The following is a 24,932-nucleotide window of genomic DNA, read 5'->3' as shown; positions in this document are numbered from 1 at the left end:
CCAGTTTCTTGCCACTACAAAAAGGGCAACCACAAACAACTTTGCACATGTGAGTTGCTTTCCCTTCTTTATGAAATCTCTTTGGGATACAAGCCTAATAGAACACTGCTGGATCAAAGGGTATGCATAATTTGATGGCCCTTTGAACCTAGTTCCAAATTGCTTTCCAGAATGGTTGAAGCAGTTCACAACTCCACCAACAATATATCAGTGTCCTAGTTTTCCCACGTCCCCTCCAAGATTCATCATTATCTTTTCCTGTCATCTTAGCCAATCTGAGAGGTATGTAGTGGTATCCCAGAGTTGTCTTAATTTGTATTTTTCTGATCAATAGTGATTTAGAGCACCTTTTCATATGACTAGAAATGCTTTGACTTGTTTTCTCATCTGTAAATTGAGGAGTTGGTCTCTTCCTGCTGTAAACAACTTTCCTAGAGTTTATCTGAACTAAAGTAGTCCTTGCTCAGTAGCCTAGAGGCAATAACTGCTAGGCATTCAACTCAAGACTATGAGTGATTGAGATCCTGCACAGGCTTCTGGGGATGGGGTATTCATTGGAAGATGTCTTTATTTTCCATGAGCTTTGCTGTGTATTCTGTTTTGTTTCCTTAAAAAAGCTTTTTTTTTTTTTTAGCTTTGTGGGAAATCAGTGACAAAACATTAAATAAGATCATATAATATTTTCCAAATTTTTGATGGAGCAGAGGGTAGGTATGGATCCTATGAATAGGAGAAGTGAGAATATTCCCAAAGTAGACCTGGCCCTTTGTGAGAAGGATACAAAGGTTAGATAAGCTGAGGCTAGGTCATAAAAGACTTTGAGTGTCAAGCTGAGAATGCCAAATGGGCACCACTAGCTCAAGGGCACCACTAGCAGTTCTCAAAGTAGTGACATGACTAGAATCTTTCAGGAAGATGTATTTGGCAAGCCATGGTGTACTAAATGATCCCCTTAATCACACCAAATCAATAGCAGAACCCTTATGCTTTAGGATTCTGCCACTGTCCTAATCTCAAACTCTACTTGTAAGAAGCCCTCAATCCATGGTGGTAACTACCATATGACCCCAGCACTGGAGAAGGGAAGGTATAAGGAAATCTTACAATGAAGAGCATTCATCTTGAAATAACAGGGTCGAGAGGAAGTGCCATGAAACAGCAGAAACCACAATGGAACACAAGAAAATCCATGAAGGACAAAGAACACAAAGAGGTGGCTGAGAGGGGGGGAGTCTGACTATCTTATGGTTTTTGGACAGAAATAGTCACCTCTGTCTTCCTCAGTCTCCCACTAAAGAGATGGTTTGATTATTAGCTTTAATGACATTTTGATTGATATGAGCTTCTGAGGGCTTCTACCTTCCTTGTGGAATGGAGATAGGATTTGAGGAGGGCAATGAGAAGACAGCAAATACCACTCATATTCTTTCTTATTTTCTTTCAGGCAAGGAGGGAACCAAACAAAGAATACTGAGAATAATTAGAATAATAACAGCTTTACAGATTTATAAAGCAATTAGGATCGATGGGCTCATCTGATCCTCCCAACAACCCTGTGAGGTGCCATAGCAAAAGTATTCATGATCATCCCTTTTTGATAGCAGAGAAGATTAAGGCAGCTTTCCCCAATTTCTCTTTGGTTTAGTTAGCCAGGCAACCCCTTTCTGATCTCTTCTAGATAATGGTTTGGAGGAAATCCTCTAGCAGATGCTGGGGGAATCCAAAGTCCATCTGGAGCACCAGATAGCCCTGAGAGGAGAAGGAAAAAAGAAGTGGTGAGGGAGAAAGCCCATAAAATGAAAGATTTAGATCTGAAGGGGACTTCAACAACAATCTGGTTCATTCCTCACCCACCTCCCCATTTTATAGATGAGGAAACTGAGGCTTAGAGACCTCAAGTGACTTGTCTAATGTATTTGCGGTCCTGACCCCGGTCATTGCTCTTTCAGTTTTTGCTCATGCCCTCCTGTCAGTCCTCTGTAGGTACACACACACACACACACACACACCACAGACTAGGGACTTTCCTCTAGGAATCAGCATCATAAAACCATCACAAATCCATTGAATTCCCTTCATAGTTTGAATAAATCATCAGGATGCTCAGAGTTTTCAGGAGAGGTAATCTTTTTTCCTCCACTCCTCATGAGGAAAAAAAGTATGGCTTCATCTACAGTCTGCCAGGGAAGTACCCAAGTACTTTTCTGGGACTATCTTACCCTGGGACAAAGAGATCTAGAAAGTCATTGAGAGGATGAATGTGATTAGAAGTTAGAAGGAATCTTCTGTGTCCATTCTCCTTTCTTCACCTCACCTCCCTTTTAGAGATGAAGTAAGCGAGGGCCAAGGAACTGTCATATGAGTAGTCAATCAGATCCCCTGGGCCTATGGGAGTTAGAGGAGAACAGGGAGACTTTGATTCCCATCTCTTTACTCACCTCTTTGGTGATAATTTCAGGATTGATGATATCAAAGAGATCCAGGCCTTTACTGTTCAATAGTGTTGTGAGTGCTGGCTCAAGCCCTAGAGAGAGAATGGGGAGTAGTAGGTCCTTGAAATCCTAGAATGTACAGCAACAGGAAAGCACACAGTAGGTATACCTACTAGTGTCATTGTACAGACAGAAAAACCGAGATTTTGGGGGGCTGAAGGAGCTAGGGGACACAGTTCAGGAATGGAGCATTCCCCTGAGGACAAACTTGGCTACTCCAGTAGACAATCCTTTCAGAGCCCAAGAGATGTGTGCCTCCCTCATCAGAGGTTCCTTACCTACTCCTGCAATGAGTCACAGGGGCATAAATCTGGAGCTAAAAGGAACCTCAGTATTCAAGGCCTTGTTCAAATGAAATAGGAAACAGGCTGGGGAAGGTTAAGTGATCCGAGCAGTCATATCAATAGTGATCACCAGTGTATAAGAGCGACCCAGGTTCTCTGACTATATGGCCAGTGTTCCTTTCATTGTCCCAGGCAGCTTAGAGGCTCTGGACTTCTTTCTTAGCCTTTCTCTTTGGCCTGATAGTGCAAACTTCCTAACCTCTACAAGAACACTTACAGGAGATGATCACAGGGATGCCCACCATGATTGTAAGGGTCTTCAGGAAGTCCTGTACCGACTCTTGGCTCTGCCAAATGGAGAAATTACAAGTGAGAAGGGGATAGAACTAATCTGGATACATGGATCTTCCAAATTTCTAGGGAAGGGAGAAGGCCCGCATGTACATACTTCTTCCCCACAATTTCTCATCAGCCTGGATGTCAGTTTATCATTATCAAATGACCAGTCCTGTTTTTATCACTTACCTCACTCATCTTCTTCCCTCCTCCTTTAATTACTCCCCATATATTAAAAGCAGCTGACACCTATACACTGTGCAAAGTGCTTTGTATAAATTATCTCATTTGATTTTCACAAGTATTATTATGAAGTAACTTGTCTAGCGTCACACAGTCATTAAATGTCAGAGATGAAATTTGAACCCAGATCTCCTAATCAAGGTCCAATATTCTATTTAAGCAGGTTGCTCTCCCATAACACCTCTCCTTTCCCTGTCCCCCCATCTCCCATTTGTGCAGGTGTCTTGTACTTTTCAAAGCACATTCAGATTCTTTCATTAATCCTTAGATAGGGCTGGGGTTAATTCTTTCCATCCCAGAAGTGGGATGGATGAATGAATGAAGTGACTTTGCCCAAGGCCAAACATCAAGTTAGAATGGAGCCAGGAGACCCCTCACATGTTCTGTTTGATTTCCAATATATTATGGCACTTTCCCCACAAACATAGATCGTCATGTTGAGTGTTTCATTAAAAAAGGGCACAAAAAGGGGGAAGAAGCCAATTCCCTTTGGGCTCAGTGCCTGATTCTTTTCCCTAGATTTTAGCCGTGAGGATATCAGCACTTTCTTTTTTCTGTCTTCTTCCAGAGTCAACTTACTGTAGATAATGTAGAGAAAGATCGGGAAGACTTATGTTGAATCCTGTGAAAACAGTGGGAGAGAAGTGTTGACCTTTCATGGCTCGCTGCTTTCCATTCTGCCCTTTAGGGCTCTCTACATTCTGGACCCCTGCTTACCTTGCCAGTTGCTCCTTTCCTCCCCCCACTCCAGTCAGATCAGTAGCCTTTTACACATTATGCATGCACACTCTCATTTTAGCATCTTCTTGGATTTTTTCTTTCCACCATCTTCACTTCTTTGCTGAACTTTTACTATCTATGCCCTTTATTGGGTACTTAGAAGTACCTATTTTTTGGAGTAACCATTACATTGGCATAGAAAATACCCCACTCCTTTAACTAAAGCAGTTAGCAACTCTTTCAACTTTTAGACTTAGAGAGTTGCTTGCAATACTAGAAGTCAAATAATTTGCTTCAGGTCACACAAATTTATTTAAAACAAGTTTGGGATCAGATATTCCTGACTGGAAGCAGGCACTCCATTCACTCAGAACACAGAGTATTATTAGTTCTCTTATAAGTTATGTCTCAACTTTCTTACCCTTTAAGGAAGGGATTATACCTCCTCCTGTGTCCCAAGGAGCATCTGACATAGCACTGGACGCATAGAAGGCGCTCAGTTTAAATTAATTAATTAATGAGTTAATTAATTAAAGGAATGGGACATTAAATTAAAGGGATCTCCTACTCCATTACTCTCCCTTTCCCCACTCAGGTGGGACTTACTGGAAATCAGAGAGATCTAGAATCAGTTTCTTCTCTTCATAGGATGCCTGAATGACAGTCACAACGTCCTGGGGAGAAAAAAATCCAAAGACTCAAGTCCCATCTATGTCTGCATCCTCCATTTGATGCCTAAAGCTCAAATTCCAGACCCACAAGCAACATTTTGTCTAGGGCTTCCTTCATTCTTTTAGGTTTCTGGAAAGATGCTGAAGCTGTTTCAGAGCCAAGCATTGTCCCTCTACCCAATTCGTCTCACTCTAAGATTAATCCTCATTTATCTCCTCCCTTACAAAAAAAAAATGAGTTATATAGAGTAGCCTCTGACTCTTTCATGATCTCAGGGTTGAGTCATAGGTGACAATAGTTGACATTTATAGAGTCCTGTAATGTTGTCAAATGTCATTATCTCATTTGAACTAAACATCATTTAGTCTAAACCTCTCATATTGTGGATAAAGCTCAGAGATGGGGAGTGACTTGGCCAGGATCACTCAGGTATGGAGCAAACGTGTTCTGAATCATTTTTGTGAGATGGGTTTCTTTGGCTATCTGGAGAAGCCTATAGGCACTTTCTCAGAATAATTTTTTTTAACATATAAAATGTGTTTGATTACAAAGGAAACCAGTTACACTGAAATATAGTTATCAAACTATATTTTTAAAAGTTCATGAATCACAAGTTAAGAAACCCTACTAAAGAGAGAAACTCAGAGAAAAGGATGTCCCAGGAATCCTGTGAATGTTTTCCCAAATCCTTCATTTTATCAAATATTTTCCTCTTTTGCCTTAAGTAGAATACAAACTCTCAGAGCAGGGACTATCTCATTTTTACTTTTGTGCCTAGTACATAATAGGTGCCTAACATCCAGGTCAGAGCTGGCTACATAGAAGATGTGGCCAAAAAGCATAATTGTGCAAGAAAAAATATAGACTGAACTAGCTTGGGGACAGGGGGTTTTGGATTTCTTCTGAGTCTTTCCTTTCTGATGAAATGGGTACTTTTGTCCCAGTCCTGGTTGTCTTGAGTTGCCTTATAAGTAATTAAATATTTGAGAGTGAATAAGAAAGTTATAGAACTAAGGATTCTAGTAAGAGAAACCATAATATTACTATTATGGTGCCTGGGACATTGGATGGATCCCTTGTAATGAACTTGAAGAAAGATAGGCTCAAAAAGAAGGATGAACAGATGTGGATGGGATATGATCTGCATTATGGGGAGGGAACTCCCCAATCAAGTAGATCACAGATCTATTTCACTCAATTAACTCATTCAATAAATATTTCTTGAGTGCCTACTATGTGCCAAGTACTTTGCTAAGTTCTAGGAATAAACAAAGAAACAGAGACTGCCCTCAAAGAATATATAATCTAATGGGGGAGACAATATGCAAACAAATCAATACAAAGCAAATTTGAGTATTTAAGAACGAAAACTAACATTTATACAATTATAATCTTTTTTTTTTTTGCAAAGGGCTTTGCAAAAGTAGATTATAGAACCACAGACTTAAAAAGGAAATCAATCTATCATGAACAACAACAACAAAAAAAAGCATCAGACACTAAGAAGGGCTGGGCATTCTAGTACACAAAGAATAAAAAGATTCTAACATGAAAGGAACTGACATTTGAATTGGGAAACAAAATGCAGATATAAATCTGTGCAGTTTGGATCCACCTGCTGGAGAAGTGAGGAATTAAAATGCAGGAAGAGACACAATTTTAGACTTGACCAGCATAGTGATTTGATTTGCTAGCCTATGCATATTGGTTAGGAAAGGTTTTTTTTTTTTTTCAGTCATTAGGGGTAAGGGAGAGAAGAGGGAAGAAAAGAAATAAGTACTTAAAAAAATAAAAATAGAAGGATGGCCTGGGAGAGAAATGTGTATGTATATATGTGTGTATATATATACATATGTGTTTACATATATACACATTGTGCAAATATGTATGTACATGTAAATATACACATATGTATGTGTGTAAATAAATATGTGTTTATAAATAAATGTAAACTTATACTAAGTAACTAAATATAAGGTAATTTGGAAACTTATACTAAGTAGCTAAATATAAGGTAGTTTGGGAAAAATGGTAATCATGTTACAAAGAAAGAAATCAGAGGGGAAAGGGCTTGTCCAGATCACACAGCTCGTTAGTAGTAGAGCTAGGATTAGACTCCTGTTCTCTATATCATACTATGTATACTTGGGCCACAAGCCAAGGAAGAAAATCTTTGACTTGGGTACACTTGATGAGAACAGAGTCTTGATACCAAGGGCAACTTCAGAGTCCAGGTTATTCTCTGCAAACAGAAGATATGTTTGCTAACAGCATGCACCCACATGGGGCAGGATGAATCAGGCCTGGATTATCAGAATTGTAAAGGGGAGTCAAGAATGTTTGCAGCTCAAACCAGAGCCTAAAGCCTAAGGCTATAATCTGGTGACATCTGGGGACCAGAATGTATCATACCCACCTCTTCAAAAGAGAATACTGTCACAGTAGAAGCCTGGTCCGGGCGGAGGAGCTGGATCTCCACACCCACAGAGGACTTCACTATGGTGCCCTCTGGCTTGCAGGTGATGAGGGGGGCAGCTAGACTTCGAACCACCACCTGAGAATCTCTGAAGGAACCCTGGAAAATCTGCAAGAGACATGAACCCCCACAACCCACCCCCACGCCAGAGAGGTCAGAACTCTGCTCTCCCAGGGCAGAGATGAGAACATTTGTTTAGCAACAGCTAGTTGAACTCTGTAGGAGTTTTTAGAAATTAGAAATCATGATACAGCTAATCAATTCTCAGTCTACCCATCCTAGAAGGAACTGGTACGCTACCCCTTCTTTCAGACTGAATATGGAACAGAGAAGCATTCCTACCCTGGAACATACCTCTGGAGGACATAAAATTCCAGAATACTCTTATTCTTGAGAAGAATTGCTAAGAGGCCCCTAAAAGAAAATGAGTTTCAGAGAAGTAAATCTTGCCTTCAAAAAAGTCAGAGCTCTGAAGAGCCTTTTTCCATGGTTGAAAAATGGTCAAGAGGACTACCTTGCCTATCACTTGTTCCATACAGCCAGAAGAACTCCATAATTGATAGAGTAGATTTCTTACTGCTCTTGCACTCCATCATCCAAATCTGTATCTTTTCACTGGCTTTTTCTAGTGTCTAAAAGGCTTTCCTTTCTTACTTCTATATCCTAGCTTCCTTGGCATTCTTCAAGATTCAGTTCAAATCTGACAGCTTTCTGCAAGAATTTCATGGTATCTCTCCCACTTCATCTGTTCTTATCCTCTACCCTTGCCCAGTGCTATTACTTCCCATTTATACTCTATATAGTTATGTAAGTTGTTTACATATGGTATATATTATGTGTGTATAGATAATAATCATTATAATAGCTAGCATTTATATAGCACCTATTATATGCCAGGACTGTTCTAAATACTTTACAAATATTATCTTATTTGAGCCTCGTAACAACTCTGAAAGGTAGGGGCTATTGTTATCCCCATTTTACAGATGGAGAGATTGAGACAAATAGACATTAAGTGATTTACCAGATTATACAGTTAGTAAGTTTCTGAAGCCATGTTGACATTATTTTTCCATTCAAATATGAATTCCTTGAAAGTAGGACCCTGGTTTTGCTTTAATGTGTGTCCCCACAACTTGGCACAGCGCCTGGTACATAGTAACCTCTTTTTGACTAACACACGTGTACTTTTAGAACACCTGCTGAGGTGGCAATAGTCCTTCACTGAGGACTAGACCTCCCTAGCAGTTCTGCCTCAATGATATCTCTGATCTCATCAGCACTCAGAGAGCTCACAGGGACAGAGCTGGACATTCTGGCACTTGGGACAGATTCACTGGAGGGAAATTAGAAATCATGATAAGGGCAATCAATTCTCAGCCTGCCCATCCTAAAAGAAGCTGCTATGCTGCTGCTTCCTTCAGACTGAATATGGAACAGAGAAGCATTCCTCGCCTGGAACACGGCTCTGGAGGACATAAAGTTCTAGAATGCTTTTATTCCTGAGAAGAATTGCTAAGAGGTCCTGAAAGAAAATGAGTTTCAGAGAAGTATATCCTTTCCTTCAAAGAAGTCAGAGTCCTAAAGAGCCTTTTTCTATGGTTGAAAAATGGTCAAGAGGACTACACCCTTGCCTCCCACTTGCTCCTAAGTAGCCCAGGAGCTGACTCTATTTTCTCTATGCCTGAGGTTGCATCCAATATGAATAAGCAGCATCTCTTTATCATACATGTGCTCCTTATTCCAACACTGACCTACCAGGGACCTGGTATCTTCCTTCTTTTTCCTTCCCTGCATAGAGGGAAACCACATGATAGGAATATATCACCCCCAAATGTCAGTGATGCTTTAAAGCATCAAGCATCCCATCCCTAGGTATAGCTTAGGGGATATGATCAGATGATTAAGCCAATGAGTCAGAGCCCAGGGCTGAGAAGGCTTAAATCATGAATCCTATCCCTTTTAGACTTGTTACCTCAAAAGAAATAATGCATACAAAATAAACTTCAAACCTTAAGGGGTATATATGGATAGGGTTAGGGATAGGATTCATGATTTAAGCCTTCTCAGCCCTGGGCTCTGACTCATTGGCTTAATCATCTGATCATAATGATCATAACATGGCCAATGCAGGAATTTATTTTGCTTCACTATGCACAGTTGTTACAAGTGTCTTGTTTTCCATGTCTTTTTTTTTTTCCCCAATGAAGAGAGGAGGTGGCAAGGAGAGAAAATAGATTTTTGCTAATTAAAAAAAGAAATTAAAAATATAAATGATTAAAGAAAAAAGTTTGACTACCATGTACTCTGAACCCTTAAAGACCCCTAGTTCCAGGGAAATATTGTTTTCAAATGACTGTGGATTGGGTTCCAAAGATGTGGGTGTACTTGGCAGGGTTTGCCCTAGGAAAGGCAGTTAGCTAATTAGCTTCCTGGATGCCTCTGCACAAGCTGTTCAGGATTGGGCAGACACCCACTACTAACAAGATTGCTGATTCTCAATCAGAGACAGTTAGAGGCATGGAGGATAGAGTATGGCGCTTGGAGTCAGAAAGACCTGAGTTCAAATGTGACCTCAGATATATACTATCTTTGTGACTTTTGAGCAAATTATTTAATCTTGCCTTGGTTTCCTCATCTGTCAAAGAGAAGAAAATGACAAACTACTTTAGTGTACTAGCCAAGAAAACCTCCAAAATGGTTCCAAAAAGAGTCAAAAATAATTGAACAACAAATTCTTAATGATCTACAGTTGGATTTTTGACTTTACTGAATTCTGTTTTTGCCAATACTTTCCCTTCTCTCCTCCCCAAGAAGGTTCAATTTTCTATCATATTCCTGCCTCTTTATCAGTGGGCTTATAAGTAACTTCAGTTGCTCAGAATTAGAAGGGTAGATGAATAGCCAAAGGAAAATTCCAAATATAGCCAAAACTAAATAGAAATGGCTAGGATTATGTATCATTTGGATATCTGCATTTCCCAATGACTGACTAACTAACACTGTGTTCAAGATGCTGAAAAAAAAAATGCTCGTTCCTTGCACTAGAAATGTGGATGGTAGGTTAAAGAGTTTTAAGCCCAAAGTAATTTCACCTGACTTTGAAAGATGGTAAGCAATCCAGCCACACAAACCCTGTAGGGGAGGATCTGAGGCTTTAGGACCCTCTTTCAACTCTATGGAATAGGTTTTCCCTAGGCTCAGTCCTATCATTGAATTAGGAAATTAAGGGAGTTTCTATAGCATGCCCAGATTGAGAGGTCTGACATGGTCTGAAAAATCTCCATCTCCCCCACTTCCCACCCACTGAATTTATCAAACACATCCCATCAAATAGTAAAATTACCTCCTGCAAAATATCCTGAGTGGTATCCAGGCCTTTGTTCTCCAGCAATGCCTACAAAATAGACCAGAATGTGAATGGGAAGAGATGACTTGGGAAGGAAATCAGTCTGATGAAAAGAGGGATTGTAAGGAGCTACTTGCTCTAGATTTCACTATTCTTATTTGGAAAATGAGAGAATTTCCTAGTCAGATGATCTTTAAGATTCCTTCTAGTTCTGACATTCTATGAAACAGAGATGATAGGGATCTTATCCCTTGTAACTCTATTGCCTCTTTTAATCTACCTCAACTTTCAATCCAGATCAGAATAAGTTTAGAAACTCTTAAGCAGGAATAACTTGAGCATGTTGTAGTAGGGGGAAAAAACCCCAACAACATCTGTTTCAGAACATATGTATTGCTTCCCTTTCCATGCTCTGTTTGGCTTGCTTGCTGATTCTAACACGTGACATTTGATAACTCATTTTTGTGTCTTTGCCTGGAATGCATTCTCTCCCTCGACCTCTTAGAATTCCTATTTTACTTCAAAGCTCAGTACAAAAACCTGTTCCCTTATAAACCTTTCCTTATCTTCTTGGATCCTAAGGCACTATCCCAAATTACCTTGTATTCATTTTAGAAATACATATGTGCATTTGTATATGTTATTTCACTCACAAAATATATGGTAAGTTTCTTGAGGGCAAAACAACATATAATTTGTATTCATTTTTTAAATTTACATTGTTTCCCCCAATAGAATGTAAGTTCCATGAAGGCAGAGACTGATTCATTTTTGTCTTTGTATCTCCATCCCTAGCATGGTGCCTGACATATAGCAGGAGCTTAATAAATGCTTGTTACTTGATTTATTTGGAGTCAGAAGTTTGAATCCTGTTTTTTTTTTGGCAATTACAATAACAATATGACTTTGAGAAAGATAACTGTTGTCTCTGGTTTCTTCATCAGTAAAATGAATAGCAGGATTAGACTATGTAATCTCAAAGATTCAGTCCTACTCCAAAATCTTCTGATGCCCAGTGGCTGACTTCTACTACTAACATATTCATTTACTCATTCAAAAAGCACTTATTAAGTATTTTGTATTTACCAGGCACTGTGCTAGGAACTGGGGATACAAAGAAAAAAATGAAACAATTTCTGTCTTCATGGAGTTTATATTCTATTAGGGAAAAAAATATATGTTTAGAAAATAAGAACAAAATATATATGGAGTTCGGCCCTCAAAGAACTTACATTGTTTTGGGGAAAACTTTCTCTCTCTCTGTATATGTATGTGTATGTAAATAAGGAGACCATATATGTATGTGTTGATGTACACACGTGTGTGTGTGTGTGTGTATGTGGGAAAAGAAGAGAGAGAGAGAAACAAAACAAAAATATATATTAAATGACTTCTTAGGAAGTAGGGCACTAGCAACTTGGAGGATCAAAAGAGGCTTCCTATAAGAAGAGGAATTTAAGCTGAATTTTGAAAGAAGCTAGCGTCTTCCTGATATAGAGGTCCAAAGATGGAGTGCATTCTAGTAATAGGGGACAGTCAGTGCAAAAGACACCAACATTAGAATTTTAATTTTGAGTTTGAGTTGCCTATGATATGCCCAATTAGAGATATCCAATAGACAGTTGGTGATATGGGATTAAAATTCAGGAAAGTAACTGGAGCTGGCTACCATCATATATATGGAAGTTGTCTGCATGGAAGATAGTTGGATTAGTGAGAGCAGATAATATTCTTCCAAGAGTGTGTAGAGAAAGAAGAGAAGAGGACTCAAGACAGAAAACTAGAATCACCCATATATAGTGTGTAGGAGGGTATAATGGAGAATGAGATGATGACAAAGGAATCTGAGAAGGAAATGTCAGACAGGTAGAGGCAAGCTGTAGTATGAAAACCAGAAAGAAAACATGTTCAGGAGGAGGAGATAATCAATAGCAATCAAATGTTGCTATTGAATCCAGCAATTAATAGATATTTGGTAACCTTGAAGAGAATGGTTTCAGCTGAATGGTGGGGAGGGAAGGCAGATTGCAAGGGACTTAGGAGTGGGAGGTGCGAAAAAGTGGAGGCAATGACTTTAGGAAGCTTTTTTTCTATGAGTCTGGATATAAAAGGGAAGAGAAGTGCAGGATGGGGGTTTGGGAGGATAGTTAGGTCATATAAAAGGTGCTTTATGGGGTTACGGAAGCATCTTTATAAACAATAGGGAAAGAGGCAGTAGATAAAAAGAGACTGAAAATTAGGACTGGAGAAGGAAAGATAGAAAGAGGAAAGCTCCTGGAAAAAATAGGGATTAAGGGCACAAGTACAAGGGTTGGATTGGCAAGGTGAAGGGCTACCTCTTCAACCTGAGATTGGACCACAGAAGAATTAAGTGAGAAGGGGATAATATATTATTAGATTGAAGCCTAGAGATAAGGGAGAAGAGAGAGTTCATGGTACATTGTCTTATTAACTCAATTAGCTAATAGTACTATTAACAATTAATTTTTCTCTAGCTCTTCAAGACTTTCAAAATGCTTTCTTCATAATCTCTTGAGGGATTAGAAATGTGTGATTACAAACAAAGTAATGCAAAAATAGAGTAGTGAAGGAACTTGTCCAAAGCCACTCAGCTATTTAAATGTCCAAGCCAGGTTTTGAACATAGAGCTTTTCTAATGACAGATCCAGTGCTCTTTCTGCAAAGCTTTGCTTCCTAGAAATGGAAAGAACCTAGAACTAGAAGTCAGAAATCTGAATTCTAATCAGTCAACTTCTGTGCCTCAGTTTCATCACCTGTAAAATACATTCACTAATTCTTGTTCTGCCTTCTTTTCAGGGCTGTATTGAGAATCACATGAGACAATGGAAGGAAAAGTGTTTTGGAAGCGCTGGGTAAGAGAAGGTTATTGATCTTAGCGGACATTATAGATTTCAACAAACTTTGTAATTGGTGTCCTGGAACCCCATCTATAAAATCAAAGACAGAAGAGGAATTTTTTGTGAAGAATTTGGAAAGGGAAATAACTGGAAACATTTAGCAACTCATTGACTTGTGAATAGGCTAGAACCTTAATCACAGAAACACCAAATTGGAGTTTTAAGAGTTTTCCAAAATCACCTAGTCCAACCCATCTTCAGCAGCAGATGATCCAGCAAGGGTTATTCAGCTTTTGCTTGGAAACTTCATCTGAGAGGGAACACACTACCTCCAAGTACAGCTCACTCCACTTCAGGAAAGGTCTAATTATGCCCTGCCCTAAGCCTTCTTTTTTCCAGATTATACTTCCTTACCATTCCTTCAACCAATCTTCATATGACCTTTTATCATCCCCATTGCCCTCCTCTAGCTCCTTTCTAGGTTCTCAATGTCCTTTTTAAAATACTGTGATCAGAACTGGCCAAAATATTTGAGATGTAGTCTACCAATGGAATAAATAGAGTACTGGATCTGTGGTCAAGAAGATCTAAGTTCAAATTTAGTCTTAGGCACAGATTAGTTTTATGATTCTGGGCAAAACACGACCTCTGTCTGCCTCAGTTTCCTCATCTGCAAACAGGATAATGTTAAATACTTATCTACTAGGGCTGTTGTGAGGAAAAGTGATATAATATTTATAAATGCTAGTTGTGGCTACTGTTGCTACTGCTACTATTACCATTATCAGCACTACTACCACCACTATTACCCCTATCACTACCACAACTACTACTGCTACTACCATTACTGCTACTCTTACCACTACTGCCACTATTAATACTACCACCATGACCATCATCACCACTACTATTATTACTACTACTACAACTACTTCTATTTCTATTCCTACATCTACTACTGAAGAGTATAGAAGCATTTTGACTTCATTGGTTCTGAATATTATGAATATTACGCTTTCTTTGCAGTCCAACATTGCATCAGTATGCACTTTTTTGGCTGCTATGTCACCCTGTCAATTTCTATTGAATTTGTATTTCACTAAAACTTCCAGATCTTTTTTTCAGACAAACTCCTCTCTAGCCATTTGTGAAGTTTGGTTTTTTTGGCACCTAAATCTAGACTACATGTCTTTTCTAAGACTTTTCTAAGACTAGAAAGTCCTTTCCAACTCTGAGATTCTGTGATTCTAGAATTATTCTATCCAAATATTCTATCTGAAATAAATTAAGTGCCTGTAAGTTTTTCCACACCTATCTCTCTCAACCCAGCTATAGATGGGTATTACACTTTCCCTCAGACACAAAAGCCCATCTTTTCTGACCTTGAAGTCATTGCCTGTCAGGGTCAACATTAGTCTCTTGTCCAGGAAGGCAGCCTTAGCCAGGGAGCTTAAGACTTTTTCAGAAAACCAAAAGTACAGCATGCGGGAGTCACCCAGGATGTTTGGGGTGTAGCTGGAGTCTTGAAAGCCTGAGGATTGGTTCTTGTAAGTCAGGAAACCCTAAAAGAAAAATCAGAGGAAAGTAAGAGTATTCCAAAACTTTATTTTGTCATGTTTTGCCTACTGTTTGGTAGATTCACTAGTCTTCATATTAACTGTGGACAATGCTAATTCTCCCTGTCCTTCAGCATGTCATTGAGATCCCCTTAGCAGATGGCTAACATCAGCCATTCCGCATGCAAATAATCAAGATTGGTTGCAATATCAGCCACATGGCCCTTTTCACTGTTCAGCAGTGAAAAAGATCTAGATTCGAAAGTTCTTGGTTCAAACCTACTGCTAATTTACTACCTTGTGACTGTGGGTAAGCTGCTTTACCTCTCTGATCTTCAGTTTTGTCATCTATAAAATGGGTAGGGACAGTGGACTAGATGACCCCTGAAGTTCCTTCCAGCACTAAATATATGATCTTATGATCAGCTCAAAGAAGACAGGGAAAATTAGAAAGAGTAATTCACTGCCTTGCTCAAATATTGTTATGTATCCCCAAACCTCAAAATTAAGTAGCATCCTCCAAAAAAGAGATCCGTATAGTCAGAATTTTGGAGCTAGAAAAGACCTCAGCAGTCATTTTGTCCAACCCATAATTCATAAAAAAAATCCTTTCCACAGCACACCCATTACACAGTTATTCAATCTCTGCTTAAGACTTTTAATGAGGTCCTCACCCATCACTTCTGAGGCAGCCTTATTAACTTTGGGAAAATTCTCATTGTTAGGATGCTTTTACTCACCACCAACCTAAATTTGTTCCTTTGCTAGCTTCTCCCTATTGCTAGCTTTCTCATGTTAGTATGGCTAGTCAGATGGTTGGATTTGACTTTGAGATGAAATTTCACCTCTGCCTTAATTCAGTGGTGATGGTAAGGAGACAAATAGGGCAGGGGCTACAGTAAGAATTGGGACAGCTGTTTCCAAGAGAAAAATTATTGATCTCCAAAACACACATTGGGAAAAAGTCCTACTGAGAGTGAAACAAATTGGGTCCCATGGGAAGGAGACTAGGTTGCCTATCATAGGATTTAGATTTGGAAAGCACCTTAAAGATAATCTATTCTAGCTCATTCTATAATTGAGGACTAGAGAAATCAAATGAACTGCCTAAAGTCTCATGTATAGTAAATTGCAGTAATAGGATTGGAATCCAAGTTGTCTGATTCCAAAAGTAGTGCTCTTTCCATCAAACCCAATTCTTTCCCTGGATGCTATTTGTTTGAGCTATCCAGCAGTAATTCAGAATCACGATGATGGGACTGAGGAAAGAATAAAGAATTCAGGCTTATCCTAGGCCCAGCACCTCCAGAAGCCACACCTCTAAATGCCTTTCCTGTCTCATTCCAACCTTGTGATGTGACTCCAGGTAGCTGTCTTTGATTATTGGGGATGTAGTCAGGGAGATATCCACACCAATGTCTCCGTCTGTGAGGAAGTTAGCTGAAAGGAAAAAAAAAAAAAAAGGAGCTAGTTTAAGAATCCTAATTGCCTTGACATTTTCTTATGTACTGAGACTATTTGTTTACCTCCACCCCAGCCATTACATAGACTTGCATGGAGAGAGAGCAGGACTATGGGATTTCGAAACTTAGTCTAAAGATGCCAAGATTCTATTGCTATTTCAATTCTGATTTAGAGAGAAAAATGACCTCTTTTCTCTGGTTTTAGGTATGATCTTTATTCCCTTTCTTCCTGTCTCTACAAAATGGATCCAGGTCAGGTCCTGTTTCTCAAATGCAAAGGGACATTTGATTGAGGGGAGGGGAGGAGTTGCATTGCCTGAACTTTTCCCAGTGATTAAAGAGGGTGTGGCCATGATCTGTGTGGATTTTCCTTCTCTTTAAGTCTCCCTGCAAACCTCCCAGTCCTTGTCCATGGTACTACATTCTTCCAGTCATTCAGGCTCAGAATCTTGGGGTCCTATTTGATTCTTTCCCTCTTCACACTCTGTACTTTACTTTACCAAAATCCACTTAGGGAGAAGGGGGAAGAAAATGTCTTCATCTATTTTTTCTTTTTAAGTCCACTCAAGATCAAGTTTATGTTTTCCCTTTTCTATGAAGTCTCCCTTTGTTTTATTTCTCACTGATCTCTCTTGTCTCTGGATTCCTGAAGCATTTAGAGTGTGTATCCTTCAGTGAAAACTGACCAAAGACATCTGTTTTATTTTATAAGTTAATTTTCCTCCTTTGAGGGAAGGTACTATATCTTATACTAAGGATCAATGATCAAGACCTGGAAAAGGTCATCTAATCTATTTTATGGAGAATTAAAATAAGGCTTAAGAGAGTTATGTACTTTTTTACTAATCATCCAGGCAGTCTTAGCAGCCCTTAATAGAGCTGGTAACAGAAGAGATCTCTCACCAATATTTGCTATTGTTATTAACAATAACAAGAAAGGTCTAGTTCAATTCGTACAGTTTTTCTTGAACATCTTGGCCTGCAGGTATCTCTTCTGACCTTCTATAGTTTTTATTATCTGTGCCTCTCACATATTACATATCCTACATTGATCCTTCAGTAATTCTTGTACTTCCTCACTAGACATGGACACATATTCTTTTATAGCCACCTATAGTTTCTAGGATACTATATGGCTACGTATATTTGGTGTCACTCACTGACTTAATTTGAATAAGAATTTTCAGTGCAAGAAAGAGCACTTTCTGGAATCAGAGCCACATGAGCATGAGGCAGGTGGAGCTTTCCCCACAAGCAACAATGTAGGGTAAAGGATATGCTTTTTTATGAATGGGCATGCTTTTATGGTTCCTTCCAAACTAGAATCCCTGTTCTTTGCCTTGTGCTTTCCCTAGAGGTAGAAGGCACAATGCCTTTCAAGACTCTCTGGGGGAGAAGCTATTCCTTCCTAGCAGTGCATCTGTTCTGGATACTCCCACCACCTTGTTGGATGTGTTGTGTATCACTGTAGCCACTTCTTCCCTAGCAGGCTGTCTTCTATCCTACAATCTCCTTTCCCTGGTCCCACTACTGAATTTGCCCCAAGTATAATTTCTCTTAGCTACAACCCTATCTGTAAGTCCCCAAACTTTTGAGCAGAGGATAGAAGCAGAAATCCATTCAACTTATAGTTAAGTTGAGTGCTGAGTGGATAGAGTACTAAATCTGGAATGAGGAAAAGCTGAGTTCAAATCTAGCCTCAGATACTTGCTAACTGTGACTTTAGGTAACCCACTTGATTTCTGTCTGCCTTATTTCCTACAAAATACTAAAAATTATCACTGTTCCTCCTTTTCCCTCTACTATTACAACAATTAAACTGCTTTCTCTATGGTTCAGAGGTACAGTCACTTAGACCTTCCAGGTAACTCTTAGATGGCATGAGCACCATCCTTTGACCCATTAGTTGGGCTAACTGGCACAAACCCCTGGGACACTCCTTTGGCATCCTCTTATAATATTGATAAGGACCCAAAAATAACTCTTCCCTGGATCTAATTATTCAGGTGGACCCAATGTTTCACTATTGCCTAGCTCAGATGATTAATTATTTATGAAGGATGGAGATGCAAGAGGTCAAAGGGAAAACAGATGCAGGATTTAAAAGAGGCCATATTTTACCTGCTTTATCCTGGACAAAATTGGCCATGATGTTGGCAAGAACACTGATTTCCTTACACACCTGAGGAGTGAGAGACAAATGCAGAAAGGGAGATGTAGGGGGTACAGACTAGACAAAGGGCTTTTTTCAACTCTCTTGATGGCATTATAGCTAGCTGAATCCTTCCTCTCTTCTAAATCTCAGCCCATTATATACCTCCACTACCCAGTAATGAGATATGGATCGAGCCATATTTCTTCAGAGGTTAATGGAATCTGTAGTCAGTCATCTAGGAAGCTGCTTTGTGGCCCCTTTTCAAATGGCCTGAATCACCTGTTATTACTCTGTAGCTTATTCTCTAGGGTCAGTTCAGAAGAGGATATAACCTGGTGAAGGATCATCTTACCACTATGGAAAACTTCTTACCTGCCCTTTCAGGATCAGTTTCAGGGTGAAAGAGATGAAGTCTGTAAAGAGCTGTTCAATCCAGCCTGGTCTGTTGGAGGTAGAAAAGCATCTGGTTTTAGTTTGCTCATGATAAAAGGGAAATCCTCCAGTTATGCTTTTGGTCAAAGTCATAACTTAAATAGGGCTTTGATCCAAAGACTAAAGAAATATTCCTCCATACTACATACAATGTGGAGTCCAGCCTCATTTAGAGGTCCTCCACCAATACCCTTAGTGTTAAAGAGAAAGGTTATTCAGAGCTAAGGATCACTAGTGGTAGAAATTTGGTAGGAATATCAAGGGAAGCAGTTAAGTAATAACTACCAGTATGTGGGTAGAATTATAGATAGAGAGATGGAGTAAATCTGTAGAAGGAAGAAATTAACCTATTAGGAAAAAAACAAGAGCTATATTTATTCTTCCTCCTTCTGATCCACTGTGTCAGGGACCTTGAGGAAGGATAAAATAGTACTAATGTAGGAAGAGTAGTCAGACATGCATGTCTTCTTGGGGAAGCTAGGTATGCACAAAAGAGTGTAGGAAGAAATGTAAAGGGCTGATTGTTATCAATGAAACCAGCATTCCAAAGGGCACAATGGAAGGAAAGGCAGAGTAACATAAGGGCTTCAGAGTTGTTCAATTAAGGAGAAAGGACATGAAAGAACAAGGAATAACAGCAGGAAAAGGGATTTTTTTTTCTTTTTGCTTATGCAGCCTATAACTCTCATCAAAGGAATCTGAAGAGGAAAAGAATTCACAAGCCCTTTCCCAACCTTCTTCATCTGAATTTCCCCTAGAAGCCAGAATTCCTGATTACAGCTCTTCCACTGGTTATAAATCCTATATAAAGATCATGGATTCAGAGCTAGAAAGGGTCCTTGAGACCATCTAGTCTAGCTTCCTCACTTTTCAGATAAGGAAACAGTTTCAGAGAGCTGGTGATTGCCCAAGATTATACAGGTTACATGTGGCAGAGACTTTCACTTCAAAGCCAGTGTTCTTTCACTTTAACACACTGGGTCCCCAATCCTAAAGAGCTCCATCTATGTGCAATCACAAGCTTTCATACATTACATGCTTGTAACACGGGTCTACAGCTGTGTGTGTGTGTCTGCATGCAGTTGGGGACTGATGTACGCCATGTCTACATGGGTCACACACACACATGTATAATTTTATTTATTTATTTTTAGAAAACAAAAGTGGGGAGGGACCTCTGCACCCAGAACATCAGGGCCGAGGGGGACCTCAGGACACAGGATATCGGAGCAGGAAGGGACCTCCGGACATAGAATTTCAGGGCCGATTCCTGAAGTCAGAGGCGCACTTACTGCTTTTCTCCATGAAGACTCAGGTGCAGCTTGTGGAAAGACAAGAAGCAGTCCGAGGTGTCCGCCTGCACGCGCCCTCCGTCGCAAGCTGCTCTCCAAAAATAAGCCCCAGTTATAAGCAGCCAAAGCCAGCAGAGGGAGCCAAATTACCACCTAGGCCACGGCAGCACACCCACTGGGCGATGGGTCGTGGGTGGTTTGGGGGGAGCCGCCTTCCCCTCTAGGATGGCAACGGGGGAGAGTGCAAAGGAAGAACCGATCCTTTGTGGCCACAGTGTGATTCCTCCGTGTGTTCCCGATTTGAGTCACAACACTGTGATCAAGTTAGATCTTATTTCTATCTGAAAGGAAATTAAAGTCCCAGAAGGGGTGACGAGGGATAGAGTGGAAGACAGAGCCCAGGGTCCCAGTCCCAGGTTCACCCCCAAGTAGCTGCTTCAGGCTCCCGGGGCTGAGTAAATCCCAGATGCCAAGTCCAGGGTCATGGGAGAGGGGCAGGGCTCAAGTCACAAGGCCCTTGTGACTGACTTACCCAGCTGGGTATTGATCTGGAGGTCAAGGGAAGTGTCAATTTTAAAGTCAACAGACCGATGAACTGCCAATCTAACAAGGAAGATTAATAAGGAAAGTTAAGATACTAAAATATACTTCTCTGGCTCCATGGAACCCAAAGACTCAGCCCTTCTCACCTTAAAGAACCTAGGGATCTGTCTCTATAAACAGCCTCCTTCACCATGGCATACTAAGTATTCCTGGCAGGAAAAAATGCTACATAACAAACTCTTAAGTCCCCACAAACTCCTATTATAAAATAGGAAATAAAACATGGGGCCCAAGGAATGGGGGACCTGCCAAGTTCGCAACACTTAGCAAGGTACAGGGACTCCAGAACAGATCAATCAGAAATCACATTAGGTCCTTGCAGAGGTATAAGTAACATAGAGTGTCTAGGGCTTTGTGCCAGGTTACCAACATCAGAGAGGGTACTTCTTCCCTGAGGCTGTATGGGGAGGAAGTAAATGCACACACACACACACACACACACACACACACACACACACACACACCTCAAAGGTCTGAATCCTACAAACATAATCTGTATCCAGCTGGAGCAGACTACCTTCCTACCACCTGGTTTGGGAATCATGTTATACAGGGCACCAGGAAGCAAAGGCAAAAGCAGTATGCGTTTGCCTTGGAGTGAATCCCCTGTACTCTGAGTTTGTCCCAAGTTCTGGAATTCCCAAATATAGCCAGGAATCTTTCCCCAAAATCCTTTAAGTCTGAATTTTCGAGTAATATAATTTATTTTCATCTATATTTTTCTATGCTAGTGGGACTTGATATAATGAATTGTTGGAAAATGAATACCTGCAAAGAAGCTTCAAACATTACCTGGGAAAACTGGGGACCTAGAGAGGGAAAGAAATGTGCAACTGACAGCTGAGCTAGAAATGCTTTTCTGTGAAGTATTTGCTCGAAGGTATATGGGATGATGGAACAACAGGCCTTCAGAGAAGGAAGGTACCCAGGAGAAAATCTAGACCAATACCCCCAATTTACAGATGAAAAAAACTGAGGCCTATAGGAGAGAAATGCCTTGCTCAATCTCATGTTGCAAGTTGGAACTCAGTCAATCAATAAATATTTATTAAGCGTTTACTATGTGCCAGGCTCAGTGCTACATGCTAAGGCTACAAAAAGGCAGACCCTGCCCTTAAGGAGCTAGATCTCCTAGCTCAAGGAAGGTCTCGGAAAAAGTACTTACAGCCATCCCCCGTTGTACTCATATTGGAGGGTCCCTTTGAAGATCACGGACACATTTTGAATTGCAATGTTAATGCTCTTATCTTTCTTCAGCTCTGCTTGACTGCTGCTGATGGACAGGTTGCTAATCTGAATGCTAGGAAAGGGAACAGAGGTCAGAACTAGTAGTGGTGGAACAGAGTCCAGGGTGGAAATCCTTAACAGCCATGCTCAGTCACTACTCAGACTTGTCCAAAAATCTCAGAATTTCGGCGTTGAAGGGACCTGAGAATAAAACAAGTAAGCACTGGGGACTGCAATTTCATTTGTATTAGGAACTTCCCTCCATTGGAAATTGGAGGAAAATTCCCTCCAAAGCCAGCCACACCTACTATAGTCATAACAACTTTATTTGTGTAGCGTCATAAAACAAAGATGAGTCATAGGGAGAACTTGAATCCAGGTCTTCCTAAGCTTTGAGTTCAGATCTTTCTCCACTAAGCCGCTTTTAGAACATGGGATGTCAGAGGAAAGAAAGACCCCCAAGATAATCCCTATCCCATTTCTCTCATTTTAGAGTTGGGAAATTGGCTCAGAAAAGAATAAAAGTCAAAACATCAAACACTTACATATGGATATATGAACATTGAGATGTTTCTTATTATTAATTCTTTTCAGACCGAATCTCTAATTTCACTGGGATAGGGGACACACCTTGAGGAAATTGTCTCTCCCCAGGTGGATAACCTGGAATTAGAGAGGTGCCTGTGACAAGTAGAGGTTAACTTAGCCAGAATCTCACAGCCAACCTGTATCAGAGGCAGAACCTGAATCCACCTTTTTCTAACAACTCAAAATCACATCACATCATGGCAACTCACACTGAATGTACTTATGAGTCACTAGTTTCTAATAAAAATGGCATGTATCTATGCGGCGCCATTAAATGTCCCACGTGTTTTCAGAGTATGACTTCATGCAGGAGGGAATATAGGCTTTAGAGTGTAACATCTCTGTCTAGATGGGATGGTGCGTCTGGGGCTTCTTCTCTGGTTCGGTGAGAGCAGGAAGAAAGGGATCGGGAAACTGGCTGTGCCCCGGCTCTATTGTGATCGTGGGCCAGTGATGTCCAGCTTGTCCTTTTCCCACAAGATCATCTTGGCCCTGAATGTATATGATACGGAATGGGAAATGGGAAAGAAAGCAAAGAATGACCTGGTTGGTCTCCAGGCCCTTGGACTCACTTGTATAGGCCATAGTTGACTCTGCCCAGGAACAATATGACTCTCTCTCCCTTGATGTCAGGATACGTGGCCCGCTGGAATGCCTTCTGAATCAGCTTTGTGGTTTCTTGGTTCACTAGAAACAAAAGCATATGGGACCCTAAGACTTCCTACTGCATTCCCCAAGCATCAGCAGTTAAATCCCTTGTTAAATAGACTTCTATGGTGTTAAGAAGGTTGCCAAGGGGAGAGGATCTTTAATCCTAGTCATAAAATGACCTCTACATTTGCCAGCAGGCTGGTCATCTGACTTTTACCACAGGTTAGCCTCTCTGGCTTTGGTCAGGGATTGTTGTTTAGTCATTTCAGTTGTGCCCAGCTCTCTGTGACCCCCTTTGGAGTTTTGTTTGCGGAGATACAGGAGGCGTTCACTGTTTTCTTCTCCAGCTCATTTTACAGATGAGGAAACTGAGGCAAACATGGTTGAATGACTTGCCCATGTTCATACAGCTAGTGAGTGTCTGAGCCACACTTGAACTTAGGAAGAGGTGGAGTGTTCCTGATTCCAGGCCTCCTGTCCCCTGGGCTATCTAGCTACCCCGAAGATGGACTTGCTCCAAAGCACACACACACACACACACACACACACACACACACACACACACACACACACACACACACACATATATATCCCCTAAACTAGATATATAATGACCTGGCAAGTCAGCCCTGCTGGTTCTCCTGTCCCTGGTTGGTAACCAAGTGAGTCTGAATGTTCTGAGCATACACTTGACTCACAGCATCCACCAGAGATGCGACAGAGGCCAGGTGGGGGTAGTCAAGCTGAAATTTAGTAGCTGCCTGGTTAAGCCAAGTGTGGCTAATGGAAAGTTATTGTGGTATGATTTGGGGTTTTTGCTACAACCTAAAGAGGACCGATGTTCTTGAGACCCACCGTGCCTAGAACCCACCCTTGAAGTGCTCCCATGTTAGCAGTGGCTTGGCTGAGCGGGGGAAGAGAAGCCCACGTGTGCCCCCAGCAGCTGCCCTTGGCGCTCAGCTCAGAGGGGCACAGCACCAGTCTCCCCCAGGGAGGGACCCACGATTGAAACTTACACACCAGGACGGCTGGTCTGGTGATCCTACATACAATGCCAGTCTGGGAGGAGGAGGAGCGCCCCTTGCAGGCCTCCATGGTGCCCAGCAGGGCCAGCGAGAGAAGAGCAGCCAGCAGCATGGTCTCTGGGCCGGGAGAGAGTGGCTGGTTGTCCCGAGCCTCCAGTGACTCTTATGCTCCGAAGCAAGGAGGAGTGACGTGACTTCCCCCCTCCCTATGGGGCAGGGTGTGTATGGGAGCAGGACTGGCTTCCTTAATAGCTGGGCCACTTCCTAAAAATGTCAGTCTCTATCCCCCAGAGAGTGGCAGCCCCTCATCCTGCTAACTGCAAAGCCCAAGTTCAGATAAGGTTCCCACCGCGGGCTTTTGTGTGGGATAAGCCTCTAGAACCAGAAAGAAAAATACCCACTACCACTGATTCTGGTAGAGGATCAGGGACTTAGGGGTACTAGGAATGCCTATCTATTCTCCCCCCAGAGACCTCAATTTTTGCTCTAAAGAAACACCACCAAGGCCAC

General features: G+C 40.9%; 1 protein-coding gene across 1 annotated transcript; it reads right to left on the bottom strand.

The window, feature by feature from the left end:
* Positions 1–1,412: 1,412 nt before the first annotated feature.
* On the bottom strand, positions 1,413–24,634 carry CETP (cholesteryl ester transfer protein). Its single transcript, XM_051979892.1, has 16 exons — positions 24,414–24,634; positions 23,319–23,433; positions 22,097–22,231; positions 20,861–20,931; positions 20,329–20,416; positions 18,977–19,046; positions 18,571–18,631; positions 16,335–16,426; positions 14,813–14,992; positions 10,570–10,620; positions 7,164–7,331; positions 4,682–4,749; positions 3,935–3,977; positions 3,054–3,123; positions 2,439–2,524; positions 1,413–1,749 (listed from the first exon to the last, which is right to left on the bottom strand). Exons 1-16 carry the CDS (start codon positions 24,532–24,534, stop codon positions 1,675–1,677), a joined length of 1,494 nt encoding a protein of 497 aa, XP_051835852.1. The 5' UTR covers positions 24,535–24,634; the 3' UTR covers positions 1,413–1,674.
* Between the last annotated feature and the right edge of the window lie 298 nt (positions 24,635–24,932).

Source organism: Antechinus flavipes, chromosome 2, assembly GCF_016432865.1.
Source record: "Antechinus flavipes isolate AdamAnt ecotype Samford, QLD, Australia chromosome 2, AdamAnt_v2, whole genome shotgun sequence".
Taxonomy (NCBI): domain Eukaryota; kingdom Metazoa; phylum Chordata; class Mammalia; order Dasyuromorphia; family Dasyuridae; genus Antechinus; species Antechinus flavipes.
Note: the sequence above shows the minus strand (reverse complement) of the source record. Positions and strands in the feature narration are given on the sequence as shown.